This window comes from Cryptococcus neoformans, chromosome 2 (assembly GCF_000149245.1).
Source record: "Cryptococcus neoformans var. grubii H99 chromosome 2, complete sequence".
In the NCBI taxonomy this organism is placed as follows: Eukaryota; Fungi; Basidiomycota; class Tremellomycetes; order Tremellales; family Cryptococcaceae; genus Cryptococcus; species Cryptococcus neoformans.
Genome location: NC_026746.1, coordinates 740,001 through 754,867, shown reverse-complemented (window position 1 = coordinate 754,867; position 14,867 = coordinate 740,001). Strand labels below are relative to the sequence as shown.

Genomic DNA, 14,867 nt, shown 5'->3' with positions numbered 1-14,867 from the left:
CTGGGTGGGTAGCTAGGTTTATGGGTTCTCTGGACTGGATTTGCTGGGATGTTGTTGATCCTAGAGAGCGTAGTCTCCCGAACTTGCATTGAGAGATTTCTAAGTAAAAGGGAAACTAGCTAAAAGGATTCAAATATATATATATCCCCTCTTTCCTTCGGTTCTCTCCACCACAAGATCTGAATAAATAAATAAGTAATAAGCCGTAACAGCAACACAAGGAAAGCTCTCTTCCTGGAGGATCGACACATATCTGGGCAGAGAGTCAATAATAATCCTAAGAACTACTCTGCCCAGTCAGTAATCGGTTAGAGGAAGAAGTGAGAAGAAACACCCACCAAACACTTGAAAGACCGCAATAAGAAGCTCTCTCCCTGGAGGATGGAGAAAAGATGAGAAGAGTCTCGCTACGTCCTACATTAAGTGGGTGGTGTATCTACATTGGCTAGACACAATCCCACAAAGAAGAACTAGAAACAAACCAGCACTTGATCAATAACGGAGAAATCCGACCGTGCAAGGAACGCAGCGAACGCTGGGAGGCTTACAAGCAGCAAGGATTTTAGGATCCCTCGCTTGAATGCAGTCCGAATAAGCTCACTCTCCCGGCAATGGGCCAGGGTGTGTTTTCGAAATTAGCAGAGATCCATGTACTCAGCTGTATGTTGAATGTTAGTCGATACGATGACTGACCGAGCTCTTAGTAAACACTTACGGGGTTTACTCCGGCACGAATGGTCTTGATGAGTCCGTTGGCATCTCATTGTTCCTTCGATTTTTTCTCCATCTTCGCGACGCTTTTCGGGTATGTCCTCTTGTCGCGACGCTTCCATCGCAATCTACCTCTTGTGAGCCGGCCTATTTATTCTCATGCTCAACTACATCGCCCAATGTTAGTGGGAGATGTCCGCCCGAGGCTCTGTTGAGTGTCATATGCGACTCGAAGTCTTCTTTTAACGGGAGCTTCTGAAAAAGGTATTATTGGGGAGATCTCTGATGGCTTGAAGATCTCGCTGGATAAGCGCAATCAATGTTTCGGCCGGCCAGTACTACCAATGATGCTTTTCAGGGGGCCGTCGGACGGGGCTATCGATGGCGGATGAAAAAATTCTCCAAGCTCTGGGTATGAGAAGGCGTTCCCGGGACAAGGGGCTGCCTCTAAGCTCTGCTGGGGCCATCCGTAGGGCTATAAATGTTGGGGTCATGCGAAGAGAATGGGGTAATGGTGCGCAGAAAGCTGTTGGGAGAAGGAGGCATACTGGCTGCGGTTTGGAGCTACTGAATAAGACATGAGTGTGGTATTTCAGTAAATGAAACAGTGGATAGCTCACTCCTCACTTAGCTGTTAGTGTTGATTTGGATGGGAGGCAAGGGCAAATGAAGGATATAGTAGCTTGTATCCGCCATATTGCGGTCAGGCAAGGCGGATGTGCAGATATCATATATCATAGTAAAGCCCGAATGGATGTTATAGAATGTGCAGGATGTTTTCCCAGGCCCACTGGAAGCCATAGTCATAGTATAGGAAGTGGTGCGTTGAATAAGAATGAATGAACCTGTTAATTACGTATCGGACGCGACGAGTAGCGGCAACCAGCAGCAGGAGCAGCAGTGATGGTGTAGCCACGTGCGTGATCCTCCTGTTTAAGGTTTATAATGACGTGGCATTTTTATGGCTCGCCTTTTATTTACCGGCAGCAGCAGCAGCAGTGAGTGACGGACGGCCAGAACGAAATTCTTGGATTCTTTTTCTTTTCTGTTCTCTTCGTCCTTTATTCAGGTTTTCTATTGTTACAATCAACAGATCGCAAGCGATTACAATAATCGGTGAGTGTTCATTCCGTCTGTTCAATGCCTGCATCATGTCATCTCAACATTTTCCGCCATCCACCTATGAAGATCATATCCTGAGTAATATATAGGAAGTGCCATCTGAATAGCAATCCCCTAACAAGGGGTTAGCTCTGCTGTTTCCAGGTTCTCTGATACCTTTATCTCCCTATCAGCTTGTTATTTATAGCAGAAGGCTAGAAAACTGACGACTTGTTTGATAGTTTCAAAGCCTCGTCTAAATATTTTTCAGCTGTTGAAGCGCCGGAGAAGTTCAATCTGCTTTGCCTTGTTACTTAGATATTAGATTATCTGTGAACCACTATTATGTATGTGTTGTTAAACTATTGCTCACGTCCTCATCAAGGCTTTCCTATTCCATGCCAAGGACCGCTGGTTGGATTGCGCAAATTATAACACAAGTGCGGTACAGCTACTTTACTACAGCTGGCTGGGTCGTCACGAAGAACTAGAACAACTATATATGACCATGATATCCTATTTGTACCGAAATTATTGACTTCTTGCATGTCTGAGCAAGATGCTTAATGCTCTATTGCTGTGCTGTGGACGCACTGTTTGCGCTGCTTCGGGAAACTTGACATATTAAGTAACGCCAGTCAGCGATGAACGCCGCGAGTACATCCGTACCGCTCTGCATATATAGAAAAGCAAAAAGATGGAAGGGTGAACCTCCACATGTGGTCACAATTTTGAGCTCTCTTTGCTCCATTTTATTTATCATTGGTTGTCTATCATTGTCATTATATCAGCAACACAACAACTGTGTACAGAATCCCGTATCTCGTCAACAATCTGATCAGCTGCACCACGGACCATAAAGCAAAGCATGGCTCAAACATCTGGGAAGAACCTCTGGGTAGCCGCTTCTGACGGAGATATCGAACGAGTCAAAGTAAGTAGCCATCAGTTCCCAATTAGCCTGTCCTCCTGCTGAGCGTAACTCGTAACTCGTCAGTACTTGATCGAGCAGGAAAATTGCACCCCTAACGACAAAGATGCCAACTCATACACTCCACTGTATGCTTCTTCCCCTATGTATGTCTTGTGCATGTGCTAACTGTGCACTGCAGCCACGCAGCCGCCTCTTACGCTCACATAGATCTTCTCTCCTACCTGCTGTCAATTGGCGGTGACCCCAATCTCACAGACGACGACGGGGAAACACCTCTATATGTTGTTGAAACCATTGAAGTCGCCAAATTTCTCATTGACAACGGTGCCGACCCCAAATGGAAGAATCAAGAAGGTTTGACAGCTGCCGAGCTGCTGGACGAAGACCATCCTGATGTGGCAGCATTCCTCCGAGGGTTGACAGGCGAAGTGGCTCCCACAAGATCAGAGGGTATGGATGACGAAAGGGAGGTGGTGGATGGAGATATTTCCAATGGTCAAATATCTCAGCTCGCTTTGGACAACTATACGTCAACGCAAACTGTCGCTTTACTTCAGGAGGCGCAACGGATCATGGAAGAATGCGCAAGAGATGGCGTGGAACCGGATGAACGGCTGAGGGAGGTTGTGGAGCGGGCAGTAAGGGATGGATTGGCTTTTGGAAGGGAAGCTGCGGAAGATGAAGAAGCCCCGGCACCAGCGGGAGGCGACCAGCAGAAGCGGGCTAGAGAGGACTGAGCACTTGAGATAGGCATCTCTGTCTGGTTGTGTCTGCTTCGGACTTGCATCATGTACCATGTATCTATATGATTATCAAAGCTACAAGTCCCACAGTTTCGCCCCTTGGCACGGGTTTCAAATTTATCGTATACATGCAAGTTTATGCGGCAAAACGATTTTTAGACAAAAAGATCTATACACAACTTTTCGTAGTAGTAAAATTACGTCGTTTGGAACCATTTTCTTTCGTTTATCAAGACCTCCTATTCAATGCAATCCCCTTCCTAAACCACCTGAATCTCCTCGAGGAGAGATTCAAAAGCCTCAACAACCTCCTCGGGACAAGTGACATGCCACCCCGCAAGAGTCCTTTTTGCAGGAGGGCCCACAGTGGTAGCAAACACGCCCTTGCTTCGGATAGTCAATTCAACATCAGGGAGCTCTGCGACTTCCTCGGGTTCCAGAGCTGAGGTCACAGCGACAGGGGGCTTCATAACGACTGGATTGTTGTCAACCACGCCACCGGGAGGGAAGATCGTTCTCAAAGCTCGGAACATGTCCTCATCAGTCTGAAAACAAGCCAGAGTTAGTAACAAGACAAGATACAATAGCAAAACCGATCTCACCTTGTCGTCGCCAGCACAGAAAATCAAATCAACATCCGGGTTCTCATACATCAACCTCCTGACAATCTCGCCCTTGTTGACGGCGAGCGGACGGACTTCAAGGTTTTTCTTGCCAACAAGAACTGTATACAACGGTGAGCTTGAGCGCGCGTTTCATTCTCGAATAGCGATATGAACACACACCTTCTATGGGTCTTCTAGGAGCAAGAGAGCTTTCTAAAAGATCCAAGGCTTGCTTGCACTGGAATTCTCCAAAGTCGGGATCAGAATTTCTGTAGTGCCAAGTGATTGAAGCCTTTTTGACCTCAATGGTGCTGCCTGTCGTCCTCTACATCCCCGTCAATACCGCATCACGCTAACAAGATAAAAGAGCCAAAAACTTACCTCGGTATAATATTTGAAAATTTCCTCTACCTCGCTCATCCAGCTCATGTCCAAGGCTTCAGTCATATTGATGAAATCTTCCTCCCCTGGCTGCTTGACGAAACTTCCATGCTCCGCCGACAGACCGAGCCTATCAAGATGTCCCCAATGTTCTTCGAGGAAATCTCCATCTCGACCAGATATGAGATAGACGACATTCTTAGGGTCCTTACAAAGTGCCGCAATGGCGTTGCGCGTTCTTTCCGTGGGAACAGCATGTGAAGGTACTTTCACGATAGGAGTGAGTGTACCGTCATAGTCAAAGAGAAGAAGTCGCTTGTTAGCCTTTTTGTAGGCATCAGTGAATTGAGCAGTATCCAAAGCTGGAGTGTGATGAGCAGTGTGTTCTCCGCCGACATTTTCCAAGAGCTGTTTGAGGATAGTGGCCGCCCATGTGTGAGAGGTGTGCGCGAGAACGCCTTCAAGCAAGTTGGCGTGCCTTTCAGCCTTTTCTTCTTTGCGCATGGTCAAACCCTTATTGATGGCTTGGGCAACGCCCAAAAGGTCGTGAGGGTTGATCTGTAGAGCAGAAGCAAATGATGGAGCGGTACCCATGAATTCGGAAAGGACAAGAGGGGATTTCGAGGTCTTGTCTTGACAAAGGATGAACTCCATAGAAGTAGTGTTCATACCGTCGCGAAGGGAAGTGATGAGGGCGAGATCGGCGCACGAAAGAAGACCGAAATACTCGTCTTTTTCAAGAGCTTGATGGCTACAGACTGTTAGCTTGGATCAGTTGTATCCGCGAAAATTAACTCACTAATGGTGAACGGGTGTAAAGTCCAACGACCCATAAGTTCCATTGATATGACTCACCAGCTCTGCTGTCATTCTTTCCAACTTGGGACTCTCTGACAAAGCCGGGGTGGTCACCTGAATCAAGACGACCTTGCCTCTCCATTCAGGGTAGACTTGCAAGAACTTTTCAAACGCCTGAAGTTTATTGTACACACCCTTGGCGACGTCAAGCTTTTCTCTGCCGACGATGATCTTCTTGTCCTTGTACAGGTCTCGAAGAGCCTGCATTTTAGGAAGAACCCCAGGCTGGTCGCGATCGTGCACGACACGCTTAATGTCGATGCCAATAGGGCAGTAGCCAACGGCAGTCACTTGGCCGTTGGCGTCTACGCCGCCCGGCGTCGATTCGTATCCACATACTCGAATACAAGTCGAGACGAAATGGCGGGAGTAAGAGTATGTCTGGAAAGATACAAGGTTGGCTCCCAGCATACCGTCAAGGATCTCTCTCCTCTCTGGAAATTTGTCAGTTCAGCCCTACAAACATGTCGAACGCTGAAGACTACTTACTAGGGAGGCATCTGAAAATCTCTGAGCTTGGCCAGGGGGTATGCATGAACATGCCAATCATAATCTCATTTTGCAGACCGTGTTCCATTGTCCCGAGGTGGTTGCCCAAAGCAGTGCCCACGTGATTCATGAACGCGCCGATCTTTTCGCCCTTGGCTTTTTCCGGCGTAGGTGTCTGCTGATTACTCTCCCAGTCAAAGCCCTTGCGTTGAGCGTGGTGTAAAGAAGGAGACGGGTGGGCAGTACCCCAGCCGGCATTGGGGTGGAAGACTTGCCCAAGAGACTCGCGAATCATCTTGGGTGCGAGTAGTAGATGGTAATCATGGCAAATGATGAGATCACCCGGCTTATAGATTTGGGCCACACGCTGGGCGAACATTTGGTTGGTCTTCTGATAGGCCAGCCAAGAAGGGTCAGGGGAGGGGACGGTGGCAGTGGAATCGAGCCATAAAAGGTAGTGGAAAAGCGGCCAAAGAGCTGCAAAACGTTAGTTCAAGATACCGGCATGATCGCCAAAATATACTTACTCTTCTTGCAGAATCCTTCGTAATGGCCCTTGCTGACATCAGGGGGTAAAAAGACGGGAATGTACTTAAGCCTGTCTGTAGGATCAAATTTGGCTTCTGCTTCAGCAAACCTGTCCAATTCGGAAGCAATCTCTTTCTGATCCGCCTCGTTGAATTCCCCACCAAAGACCATCAATGATCCCTGTTGAGGCGGGGGTTGGGGCTGCGGAGTGGCATCACCGGCAGAGAAAGGAGCAAGGAGATTGCTTGCTATGGAAGAAAAGGTAGCCTGGGACGGCTGCTGAGGGCTCTGGGTGTTGTCGGGCTGTATGAGCACCTCACCGGTCCACGCAACCAGCAACTGGTCGTGGGTTTCGGACAAACTCTTGATGCCGCTGACCAGGGCTGGGTGCGCCGTCCTCGCATGGATACGCCATTTGGCATCCGCGCTTTCGACGGTAGTCTCGGCATCTTCGGGCTTGAACTCGGGTGTCATGGGCGGGGAAAGGAAGCCGGTTCCGGCTGACTCGAGCGCATCGGCAGGGACGATCCGGACAATCTCTACTGGGAGATGGTGCATGACGTGGATGATGCGCCCCGAGAGCGGAAGCCCTTTCTCCTTGTGGGAGGCTTCAAGCCTAGCCACTTGGGCCTTGAGATCGGGGAGAGACGGGGGGACTTCGGGAGTGGGGTCAGGGTGCATTGAGTCCATGGTGGCGGGGCGTTTAAAGAGGCGAGCACAAAGGGGCTATATAGCGTGGATACTGGGGCAGCGTAGAAGCGGGTCTGCGAATGAACACGAGTCAGCTTCTGAATATGCAGCCCAGGGGCAGGGTCCAGCGCGGCGGTGGAGAAAACGTGGCTGGGGCGAGGAGGAAGGAAGGAAGGAAGCAAGGAGAAAGGAGGCAAGGCAGACTAGTGAACAGACTCACGAGTGATTGAGTGAGGTTGAGTCAGCTGGAAGAAAGGAAGCAAATGGCAGGGAAGAAGGAAGAATGAAAGAAGGACCTGGAATCAACTACCAGTAAAAAGGACGGCAGATTCACATTTGACGCATTCGCTGGAACAGACTCAGAGTTTCAGGGACCCTATGACGCTCCCCCAGTCTAGGTCTTTCCACGGGCATCGCCGCCTCTGACCCCCACGTCATTCACTACTGTCCTTTCGTGGCCAGCCCCGGTTCCTGGGCGTCGTCTGTCTGTCATAGAACCCCCCGTCCGTCATGGGATGTGGTACGTAAAAATGCCTCTTGCTTCCTCTATTTTTAATGTCAGCGTCGGTCGTGTATCCATTCTGCGTAAGGAGTAGGATACTGTATAGCCACTAGTCACAAGCTACATGCTGTATCAAGGGATAACGAAAGTCGTATCAACCCCCGGTATATATCAAGATCATGCATTATAATGCCTATACATCAATCTATTTGCTCTATTGAGATGCTTGTAATTGTAGTTGTACAACATCCAAGACGAGATAACTTCTTTCACACCAGCCGTGGTATAAATGGCTTTTATGCTTTGCTTCTTCACTCAGGCTCCCCTAATCACCCAGCTCTTTCGGCCCGGGTACCTCCACCTCCACCATTCCAGCGTTCTATATTTTTTCTAATTTCTATCATCTTGTATTCTGCTTTTCTACCGTAAAACCATGGGCGATCAACGTGGGAGATCTTGACACCCGAGTGTTCAATCCACCCTCAATCCCCGCCTCGTCGCCTGGCCGCTGCTTCTCGGCTTCCCTGGCACGACGTCGTTTGGCAATAGGGTTGAGAATGAAGTAGAGGGCGACTATGATGCCATCGAGCACGACAACAAGAGCATACGACACCTATGTAAAACATATTAGTGAATCGATGGCAGGATGAAGGAGAGGCAGATGGAGGAAGACTTACAAAACCAGCGATATCAAGATCTTTCCGGAAAAGCAGACTCAGAAAAGAAAAAACCCCTCCCAGTATATCGATAGCCATGAATAGTATCGAAATGCCAATGACTTCACGATACTTGTAAATCTCCCAATATTGTGGCCTTATAACTATTCGTCAGCAGGATCCCGACGGGCAACATATTTTAACTGAACTCACAACAGCCCAAGGGCCAAAAGGACAGCAGAGAGATATCCATACATCAAGGTTGGCCACTCCACTCCGTTTCGGTGCCCTGCCTAAAATACCAACCCAAAATGTCAGCAATTCAATTAAACGAGCGGATTGATCGGTAAACCTCACCCAGAGTGCATACACACTACCGACCTCGAACCCCGCGAAAATACCACAAAGGACGATGAATATTGCCCACACGGATTTGACCGAGTAGCCTTTGCCATAATGCAGACATTGACACCAAGAAACGGTAGCGAGCGCTGCGAAAACTTGTGGCTGGACTTGTAATGGAATAGAAAAGTTTTGAGCAATAATGTAAGCACCGTGAATCACAGTCCCCAGTGCCCATATGCTTTTTTTTTTCTTGGTCAGTTCAATTTGCCAAGGAAAAAAAAAGGAAAAAAAAAAGGAAAAACATGTTTGACTCACAACATGAGTGAAGCTGATAGCCCCTTGGTAGACTTCTCGCGGTATGACTTGATGACCTGGGGGATATTTTGAATCATCCACAAGACCGCACCAATGGTTCCTAAAGCATTCTCGACGGCGTAATTCTCTTTCATTTGTCTTCACTAGCCTGATCGGAATAGGAGTAGTCGTGGTAATGATAGTCAAAAGAGTCGGACACCAGGTTGATTCTTCAAGGCCAAACCAGTCTTGAAAACTCAAAAAAGCAGACTGGATGTTGTGTTTATAAAAACTTGAAGGCAACAGACTATATTGCACATGGTTGTAGATTATATTATATACAATGATAGGCCAGTATACGAGAGATGCATGGGCTACGTTGAAGATATCCGGAAACAAGGGTTTTTTCGCCGCTCCATACAAGACGAACCTAGCTGGTTCCTTCGCCTAACGCAGCCAAACTCGCCAAGAAGCGCCTCTACTTGCCAAAATATTATTAACGGGGCCAACAACAGCCAGTGATATTCAAGAATTGGCTGGAGAATTACGTAATTAATCCTGCATAGATCAATTTTGGTGGCGAGATAGCGAGGAAGTGAGATGGAGCTCGCATCGCGACTGCTTTCATGTTGCCACTGTTATTAATTATTACCAGCTATCATCATTCAACGGTCCTAACTCGCCTTCTGCTAGCTTCAATCCTCAAGTTCATCACAGACACATGAAGATATACTATCCAATTGGTAGTCGGCCAGTAGATCCCAAACATTTGTTTTTGTCATCTAAAGATGATGATCATCTGTCATCATATAATGCACATATGTCATCTGTCATACTCCTTTTAAATATGACAGGTCATTAAATCATTATATGTCTACTTGAGCCTAGATCCGCCAACAAACAAAAATGTCCATACGGTACGAGTATAAATTGATCATGTCCCCCCAAAATATCATGCTACGAATGGTAGAATTCTGTGCATTCCGTAAGCAATGATCCATGTTGTAACTCCAAAATGGTGCGACTTACTCTTGTTGATCTGATGAATCAACATGTTGAGACTAAACGCCGCCTGCCCTTCAAACATGTCTAGACGCTCCTTGTTCTCGTACTGCGCACCCAACAGATCTTCCATTCGAACCTCATCCTGGCCCAGCAAACCGCCAGGCACAGTTGTAGAAGACGGATATGAAAGTTCAAGGTTGAAGACACCAACCTCATTAGACGAGATGACGATAAATAGTTTGTCAAATTGCCGAGGGGAGAATTGATTGACCGAAAGGAGGATCCCTGAACACCAACATTGTTAGACATATGTTGCTTAGAAAAGGTAAGGGAGCTTACGTTTTCCGTACAAATCGGCAGCGGTATACTTGTAGGACCCAAATTTAGCCTGTTTGCCTTGTTTCTTCTGCGACATCTGATGTCTATATTGTTTACTCATAAACAGCGGCTTCTTCTTGCCTTTGGCTTGTAGCTCCGCCATAGCACCATCGATATAGTCGTGATAGGCTTTCACTCGTCCTTCAAACTCTTCTTTCTTCTTACTCATATCCTCGTGAGCTTTGATCATACCCGCTAGGTTATCCTTGCGTAATTTACGGAGATGGTGTTTTTGACGAATGTCAGAAGCGATCGATACAAGAAGGCCCTGAAGATTATCCTCCCGAGAGAGACGGCCTGATCGTTCCAACTTCATGCAAAACTCGATGGCACGGGATTTGACCTCATGGAAAGGCAGGCTGAATTGGTGTAAGAATACATGGTCAGAGAATACATGACTGACACCACTCACGATCGGATGCTTTCAATTTGATATTCAGCCTCCACAGGTGCAGGCGGCAATCCGTGCCTTGCCTTCCTGGCATTTTCAAGCGCAATATCCCTATGGACCTCTTGTATCCACAGCTGTTCATGTATGTCTTCTGGTCTAGACACAAGCACGTCGAACAATGTCTTTCCTGTCTGGACTCGTAATACGGCAAGGACATGGCGCTTGGCTTGGATCCAGTCCGCTTTGGCTCCGGCTTTGGGATCGCCAGCTGTAGAACATAAGTGGTTAGTGAATTGCTAGACTCGCTGGCGACTTGACTCACGTGTAGGCCCAGCTAGGCGATTGGTGAGACGTAAATTGACCTGATTTTTACTTTTGTCATAGTCTATGGGTGGACCTTCCAGCTCCTCCAGAATAGGAACAATCGGATCTTTTTTGCTTCCATGAGTCTGACGGATTTGTTAGTGACCTATGGGTACAGACGGTACCTTACATATACATACCAATACATCTACGTGCTGTATCAGCGCACTCAACATTCCATAGATGTCTTTTCTGGTGATCTTTATAGGCTTTGCCTCAATTGTGGATTCAAACAACTCATGGGCATGGAAATGCCCTTCAGCGTGCTCAACGTCCGCCACTAATCCCGAGTCAGCTCCACTGATTAGTTCATACGCTGTGAGCTTACCATCCAGCAACCACTCCCGGAAGGGTAACGCCATGGCAGTGATAAATGCCTCAAGAGGCGTGCGCATAAGTCTCTGATCCGGGGTATCAGTATATGCTTGACCAGCAACATGAGTAAGAAGATTGGCGAGTTCAGAGAGATTCCGCCGTTCGACAGCGCCAACTCCATCAGGGGCCATGCCGAATTGCTCAGGGGCACTACAAGGAAAATCAGCGTTTGGCATGGGCGGCAAAAAGTAAATAGGACCAACATGATGGCCGGGAGAAGGAAAGGGAGTATGACTGTTCGTGCAACCACAGGAACAAGGTCATCATCCATGGCTTCAGGGAATTTACGCTATAAAGTGATCAGTTGTCGACTTTTATACCATCGGCGTTACTCACTTGAAGAGCAAGCAATGCCTCTCGGGCCATTAAGCGAATGGTATACGGCAGCTTATCGTGGGACTGGAGGATATCGGTCAACAAGAAGTCGGTCAAATTTCTTAATTCTTGCAAGTCTATGTGCCATTGTCAGCGAGGCGAGATTTTATAGATGTATGAGACCACACTTACTCCTGATAAACAAAGCTCGGGTGATAGCATGCTCCTGCAAGATTTGGTCCGCGTTTCGGTCCCTCGGCAAAGCAGAAGGCATCCCAGTCTGAGTCTCTTCGGCGTTGATGGTGCCTATGTATAGCTTTGGATATAATGAGCTTCTCAACTGTATACGTCGCGTTATGCACTTACTCGAACAGGGTCCGTGCAAAGGTCCAATTCGGGCGCACCGACAATTCTCATCACATGAGGAGCTATGACATCGTGGATATAGGGTGTCAGTGAGGGTTTGATGTACTGAGCAGTAACGGGTATGATCGGGAAACGAGAATGGACGAGGTCCTGTAGGGTTGGCGCCCGAAGGATTTCTTCGTGAACAGCAAGCTATACAGTACGGCTTTAGCATCTACTTCCTGCCAGGACAAAAAAAAGGGGCGAGTTACCTGAAGCAGTTTGTGGAAGAGGTATTCTTCCCTCCTCTCGTGACCGAATGCAAACAAGATCATTGTCACTCCTTCTACCAGTCTTCTCTCCTTTTCTGCTGTTTCATCCTCTATAGACAAGACGCGTAACAACCTCGAAATATATTCCGGCTTCGTTTGCAACATGAAGAAAAGCTGTTCATAAAGCTCCAATTTACGCTGATTTGTCCTGTCCAGGTGCACACCATTGGAGAAAGGATCATTATTCGGTGCGTGATAGGTTGCAGTTTCCGTTCGCCGTTTTGCCCGGGCAAGTTCCTGGAAGGTCATTTGATTGTTGATGATGAGTGCAATCTTGGTGTCCAAGTCTTTCACCTCTGTCTCCAGCGTCTGATTTTCTCTGATGAGGTCCACCACCTGCCCTCGCAGCGCCTCAATACGTACTTGGTCCGCAAAATCGGATTCGGTGTCGTCGAGCAAGTGCATATAGCTTTGAATAGTTGGCACGTCAACATCGATACCAGTGATGAGCTTTTCATACGACACTCGTTGCTGGCGACCTCTCCACAGGGCCTGAATTTTAACGATTTTGTCAACATTTTGATGAATAAAGCTGGTTCGAATGTAATGTCGTCGACGAGCAATGAATCCTCGCATGAGGGACTGTAAGAATACGAGAGCACCGATTGTTTTCCCGTCATGCAGATAATCGCGCCAGAAATGATACTCTTCCCTTGCGAGATAACCCCTTGCCATAGCCTGGAAACCGATAACGTCGGGCTGGACGAATTCGAGTTTTTTCTTCTGCTCCGTTGTTTGCTTTTTGGCAAGCTTGGTGCGGAGGAAAGCCTGTAACCCTCCAACAGAACCGGCAACTTCGACCTTGGCGAGTGCTTTCTGCATGCTCTTATGTGATTGCTTGGCAATGCGAGCACGAGCAAGGGCTTGGAAAGAAATAGTAGATGAAGCGCTTTGTTGGAGCTCTCGAGTGAAAGTGCGCTTTTTGTTACGAGCAAGAACTCCTCGCGCAACAGCTTGAACAGCAACGATATAATTGGTGGCATCGTCCATCTTTTGCTCTTGCGCACGAATATTACGTCGAACAATAGCTCCTCGAAGGTGAGATTGGAGAGAGGTGAAAGTAGCTGTTTGGCTCACAATTTTGCGCTGCTGTGTAGCAACTGTTTGTCGGTGTAGGCGACCTCTTAGCAAGGCCTGAAGAGAGCTGATCGATTGGACTGTTTGAGGCTCTTCCAATAAATTCTTGTAAGTTCTTCTTCCCCTTCTCATTAAACACCCTCGACAGTGTGCTTGAAGCCCAGTTACTCCCTTCATTGTGTTCCCCAGTCTCTTTTCGTCGGTCTTTCTCTTCGTCCTTGCTAGCAGTCCCTTTAGATGAGCTTGCAGTCCCACAACGTCCAGGCTCCTGACTTCCGTCACTCGCTTCTCCCAGCTTCTTCGAACAATCTGACCTCGCACAGCAGCCTGTATGGATTGAGCCATCGAGTGGAGGTGTTTCCTTTTCTTCAGTTCAGCCAACAGAGCTCGGCGGCATAGAACTCCCCGAGCGCGGGCTTGAAGACGACGGATGATTGGCTCGGCGAGCTCCAGCTGAGCTTGAATACGGGATGAGCGCATACGGGCAAGGTGACCCCGGAGATGACGCTGAAGGCCGATAATCGAATCTTCACACTCCTGGAGCAATCGATCACGCTCTACACATTTGTCAGCTTGAATTGAGAATGTAGCGCATTGGGGAAACCACTTACTCTCGTCCTCTGTCTCCTCGGGCTCTTCGGGGACCCAGCTCGCTTCTTTGGCGAGAGACTTTCCAGCGTCGCCGAAATTTGGCATGGCAATACCCTGCAGGTCCTTTTGTGCGGCCGCGATTTGTTCGTCTGTGCTTCATGTCAGCCATTTCTCGTTCTCCCTTTCATAGATAAGGATATTTACTAGTAAATTCAAACTGTCCAACCAAGTTGCCGATACGTTCAGCTCGACCAAGACGCGCAAGCAAATGACTTGTCTTCCATGAGCGTCGCAACAACAATGTTGACATAAGATCTTACCTTAAAACATGAATGCAAAAGATGACTTTAGGAATGTTCTTTTTATTGTAAAGGTCTGTAAGTTCAAAGATAAACGTCTACTCGTGCTGGTCAGTTCGTGTCCGGTTAAGGTGGCGGATAAGGACAGACTTCTGGCATCCCGACATTTCTAACAAAATTGAGAAAATAGTTGATGTTATCCGATTGCTTGTACCTATGTTTTGTCTCCTGAGCAGGTGGTAAGCTTAAGTCCTTGAGGATTTCATTCTTGTTCACAAAGCACATACCGTCCAGATCTTCTTCACAACCTCCTCGCCTTCGTACACTCTCGCCAATTTGGCCAGTACGACACCGTTTTTCAGTCCCTCCTCCATTTCCGTTACACCAAAAGGTAACTCCTCCTCAAGGCAGCCTTCAATCCATTGCTGTGCTTCGCCTACGTGACACAGATACTCGTAGGATCCTAGAGCATGCCGATGTTTATCCATCCAGTTTGTTTGAATCAGCCGTTTTGACGGAAGAGGGGCGGGTGCTACAGATGCCGAAGACGCAGAAGGTG

General features: G+C 47.8%; 4 protein-coding genes and 4 non-coding genes; 3 read left to right on the top strand and 5 right to left on the bottom strand.

Moving 5' to 3' along the window:
- Positions 1-43: 43 nt before the first annotated feature.
- CNAG_12168 lies at positions 44-1,518 on the bottom strand. XR_001045447.1 has 4 exons: positions 1,332-1,518; positions 716-1,278; positions 339-658; positions 44-284 (listed from the first exon to the last, which is right to left on the bottom strand). It is a non-coding gene; the product is annotated as a hypothetical RNA (non-coding RNA).
- Positions 1,519-1,730: 212 nt separating this feature from the next.
- On the top strand, positions 1,731-2,155 carry CNAG_12167. XR_001045446.1 has 2 exons: positions 1,731-1,827; positions 2,055-2,155. It is a non-coding gene; the product is annotated as a hypothetical RNA (non-coding RNA).
- Positions 1,848-2,343, bottom strand: CNAG_12166. The gene is made up of 2 exons (XR_001045445.1): positions 2,041-2,343; positions 1,848-1,989 (listed from the first exon to the last, which is right to left on the bottom strand). It is a non-coding gene; the product is annotated as a hypothetical RNA (non-coding RNA).
- A 194-nt stretch (positions 2,344-2,537) lies between these two features.
- CNAG_03766 (ankyrin repeat-containing protein) lies at positions 2,538-3,746 on the top strand. XM_012192051.1 has 3 exons: positions 2,538-2,746; positions 2,810-2,871; positions 2,925-3,746. Exons 1-3 carry the CDS (start codon positions 2,681-2,683, stop codon positions 3,481-3,483), a joined length of 687 nt encoding a protein of 228 aa, XP_012047441.1. The 5' UTR covers positions 2,538-2,680; the 3' UTR covers positions 3,484-3,746.
- CNAG_03765 (trehalose-phosphatase) lies at positions 3,593-7,368 on the bottom strand. XM_012192050.1 has 8 exons: positions 7,261-7,368; positions 6,350-7,114; positions 5,823-6,299; positions 5,275-5,767; positions 4,476-5,226; positions 4,275-4,419; positions 4,092-4,213; positions 3,593-4,034 (listed from the first exon to the last, which is right to left on the bottom strand). The coding sequence occupies exons 2-8, from the start codon at positions 7,038-7,040 to the stop codon at positions 3,750-3,752; spliced, it is 2,964 nt and encodes a 987-aa protein (XP_012047440.1). The 5' UTR covers positions 7,041-7,114; positions 7,261-7,368; the 3' UTR covers positions 3,593-3,749.
- A 364-nt stretch (positions 7,369-7,732) lies between these two features.
- Positions 7,733-9,200, bottom strand: CNAG_03764 (integral membrane protein). Its single transcript, XM_012192049.1, has 5 exons — positions 8,859-9,200; positions 8,556-8,781; positions 8,412-8,491; positions 8,220-8,355; positions 7,733-8,155 (listed from the first exon to the last, which is right to left on the bottom strand). Exons 1-5 carry the CDS (start codon positions 8,990-8,992, stop codon positions 7,943-7,945), a joined length of 789 nt encoding a protein of 262 aa, XP_012047439.1. The 5' UTR covers positions 8,993-9,200; the 3' UTR covers positions 7,733-7,942.
- CNAG_12165 lies at positions 7,770-8,634 on the top strand. Its single transcript, XR_001045444.1, has one exon. It is a non-coding gene; the product is annotated as a hypothetical RNA (non-coding RNA).
- Positions 9,201-9,434: 234 nt separating the features above from the next.
- Positions 9,435-14,867, bottom strand: part of CNAG_03763 (IQ domain-containing GTPase activating protein) — a 7,565-nt gene continuing 2,132 nt past the window's right edge. Inside the window, exons 1-17 of the mRNA XM_012191822.1 lie at positions 14,596-14,867; positions 14,459-14,536; positions 14,330-14,406; positions 14,214-14,281; positions 14,030-14,158; positions 12,282-13,975; positions 12,031-12,222; positions 11,857-11,980; positions 11,686-11,801; positions 11,553-11,638; positions 11,303-11,499; positions 11,115-11,254; positions 10,934-11,060; positions 10,633-10,879; positions 10,182-10,579; positions 9,867-10,127; positions 9,435-9,811 (exon numbers count right to left, since the gene is read on the bottom strand). The exon at positions 14,596-14,867 is cut by the window's right edge and continues 2,132 nt beyond it. Of these exons, the coding sequence (XP_012047212.1) occupies positions 9,795-9,811; positions 9,867-10,127; positions 10,182-10,579; positions 10,633-10,879; positions 10,934-11,060; positions 11,115-11,254; positions 11,303-11,499; positions 11,553-11,638; positions 11,686-11,801; positions 11,857-11,980; positions 12,031-12,222; positions 12,282-13,975; positions 14,030-14,158; positions 14,214-14,281; positions 14,330-14,406; positions 14,459-14,536; positions 14,596-14,867 (4,223 nt within the window). The 3' untranslated portion in view covers positions 9,435-9,794.

Coding starts and splice junctions, on each gene's coding strand:
- CNAG_03766 (XM_012192051.1), top strand. CDS start 2,681: ATGGCTCAAACATCTGGGAAGAACCTCTGGGTAGCCGCTTCTGACGGA. Junction 2,747..2,809: donor GAGATATCGAACGAGTCAAA/GTAAGTAGCCAT, acceptor GTAACTCGTCAG/TACTTGATCGAGCAGGAAAA. Junction 2,872..2,924: donor GCCAACTCATACACTCCACT/GTATGCTTCTTC, acceptor TGTGCACTGCAG/CCACGCAGCCGCCTCTTACG.
- CNAG_03765 (XM_012192050.1), bottom strand. CDS start 7,040: ATGGACTCAATGCACCCTGACCCCACTCCCGAAGTCCCCCCGTCTCTC. Junction 5,227..5,274: donor TTTACACCCGTTCACCATTA/GTGAGTTAATTT, acceptor AACAGTCTGTAG/CCATCAAGCTCTTGAAAAAG. Junction 4,035..4,091: donor TCTGTGCTGGCGACGACAAG/GTGAGATCGGTT, acceptor GCTTGTTTTCAG/ACTGATGAGGACATGTTCCG.
- CNAG_03764 (XM_012192049.1), bottom strand. CDS start 8,992: ATGAAAGAGAATTACGCCGTCGAGAATGCTTTAGGAACCATTGGTGCG. Junction 8,492..8,555: donor GTAGTGTGTATGCACTCTGG/GTGAGGTTTACC, acceptor TTGGTATTTTAG/GCAGGGCACCGAAACGGAGT. Junction 8,156..8,219: donor ATCTTGATATCGCTGGTTTT/GTAAGTCTTCCT, acceptor TGTTTTACATAG/GTGTCGTATGCTCTTGTTGT.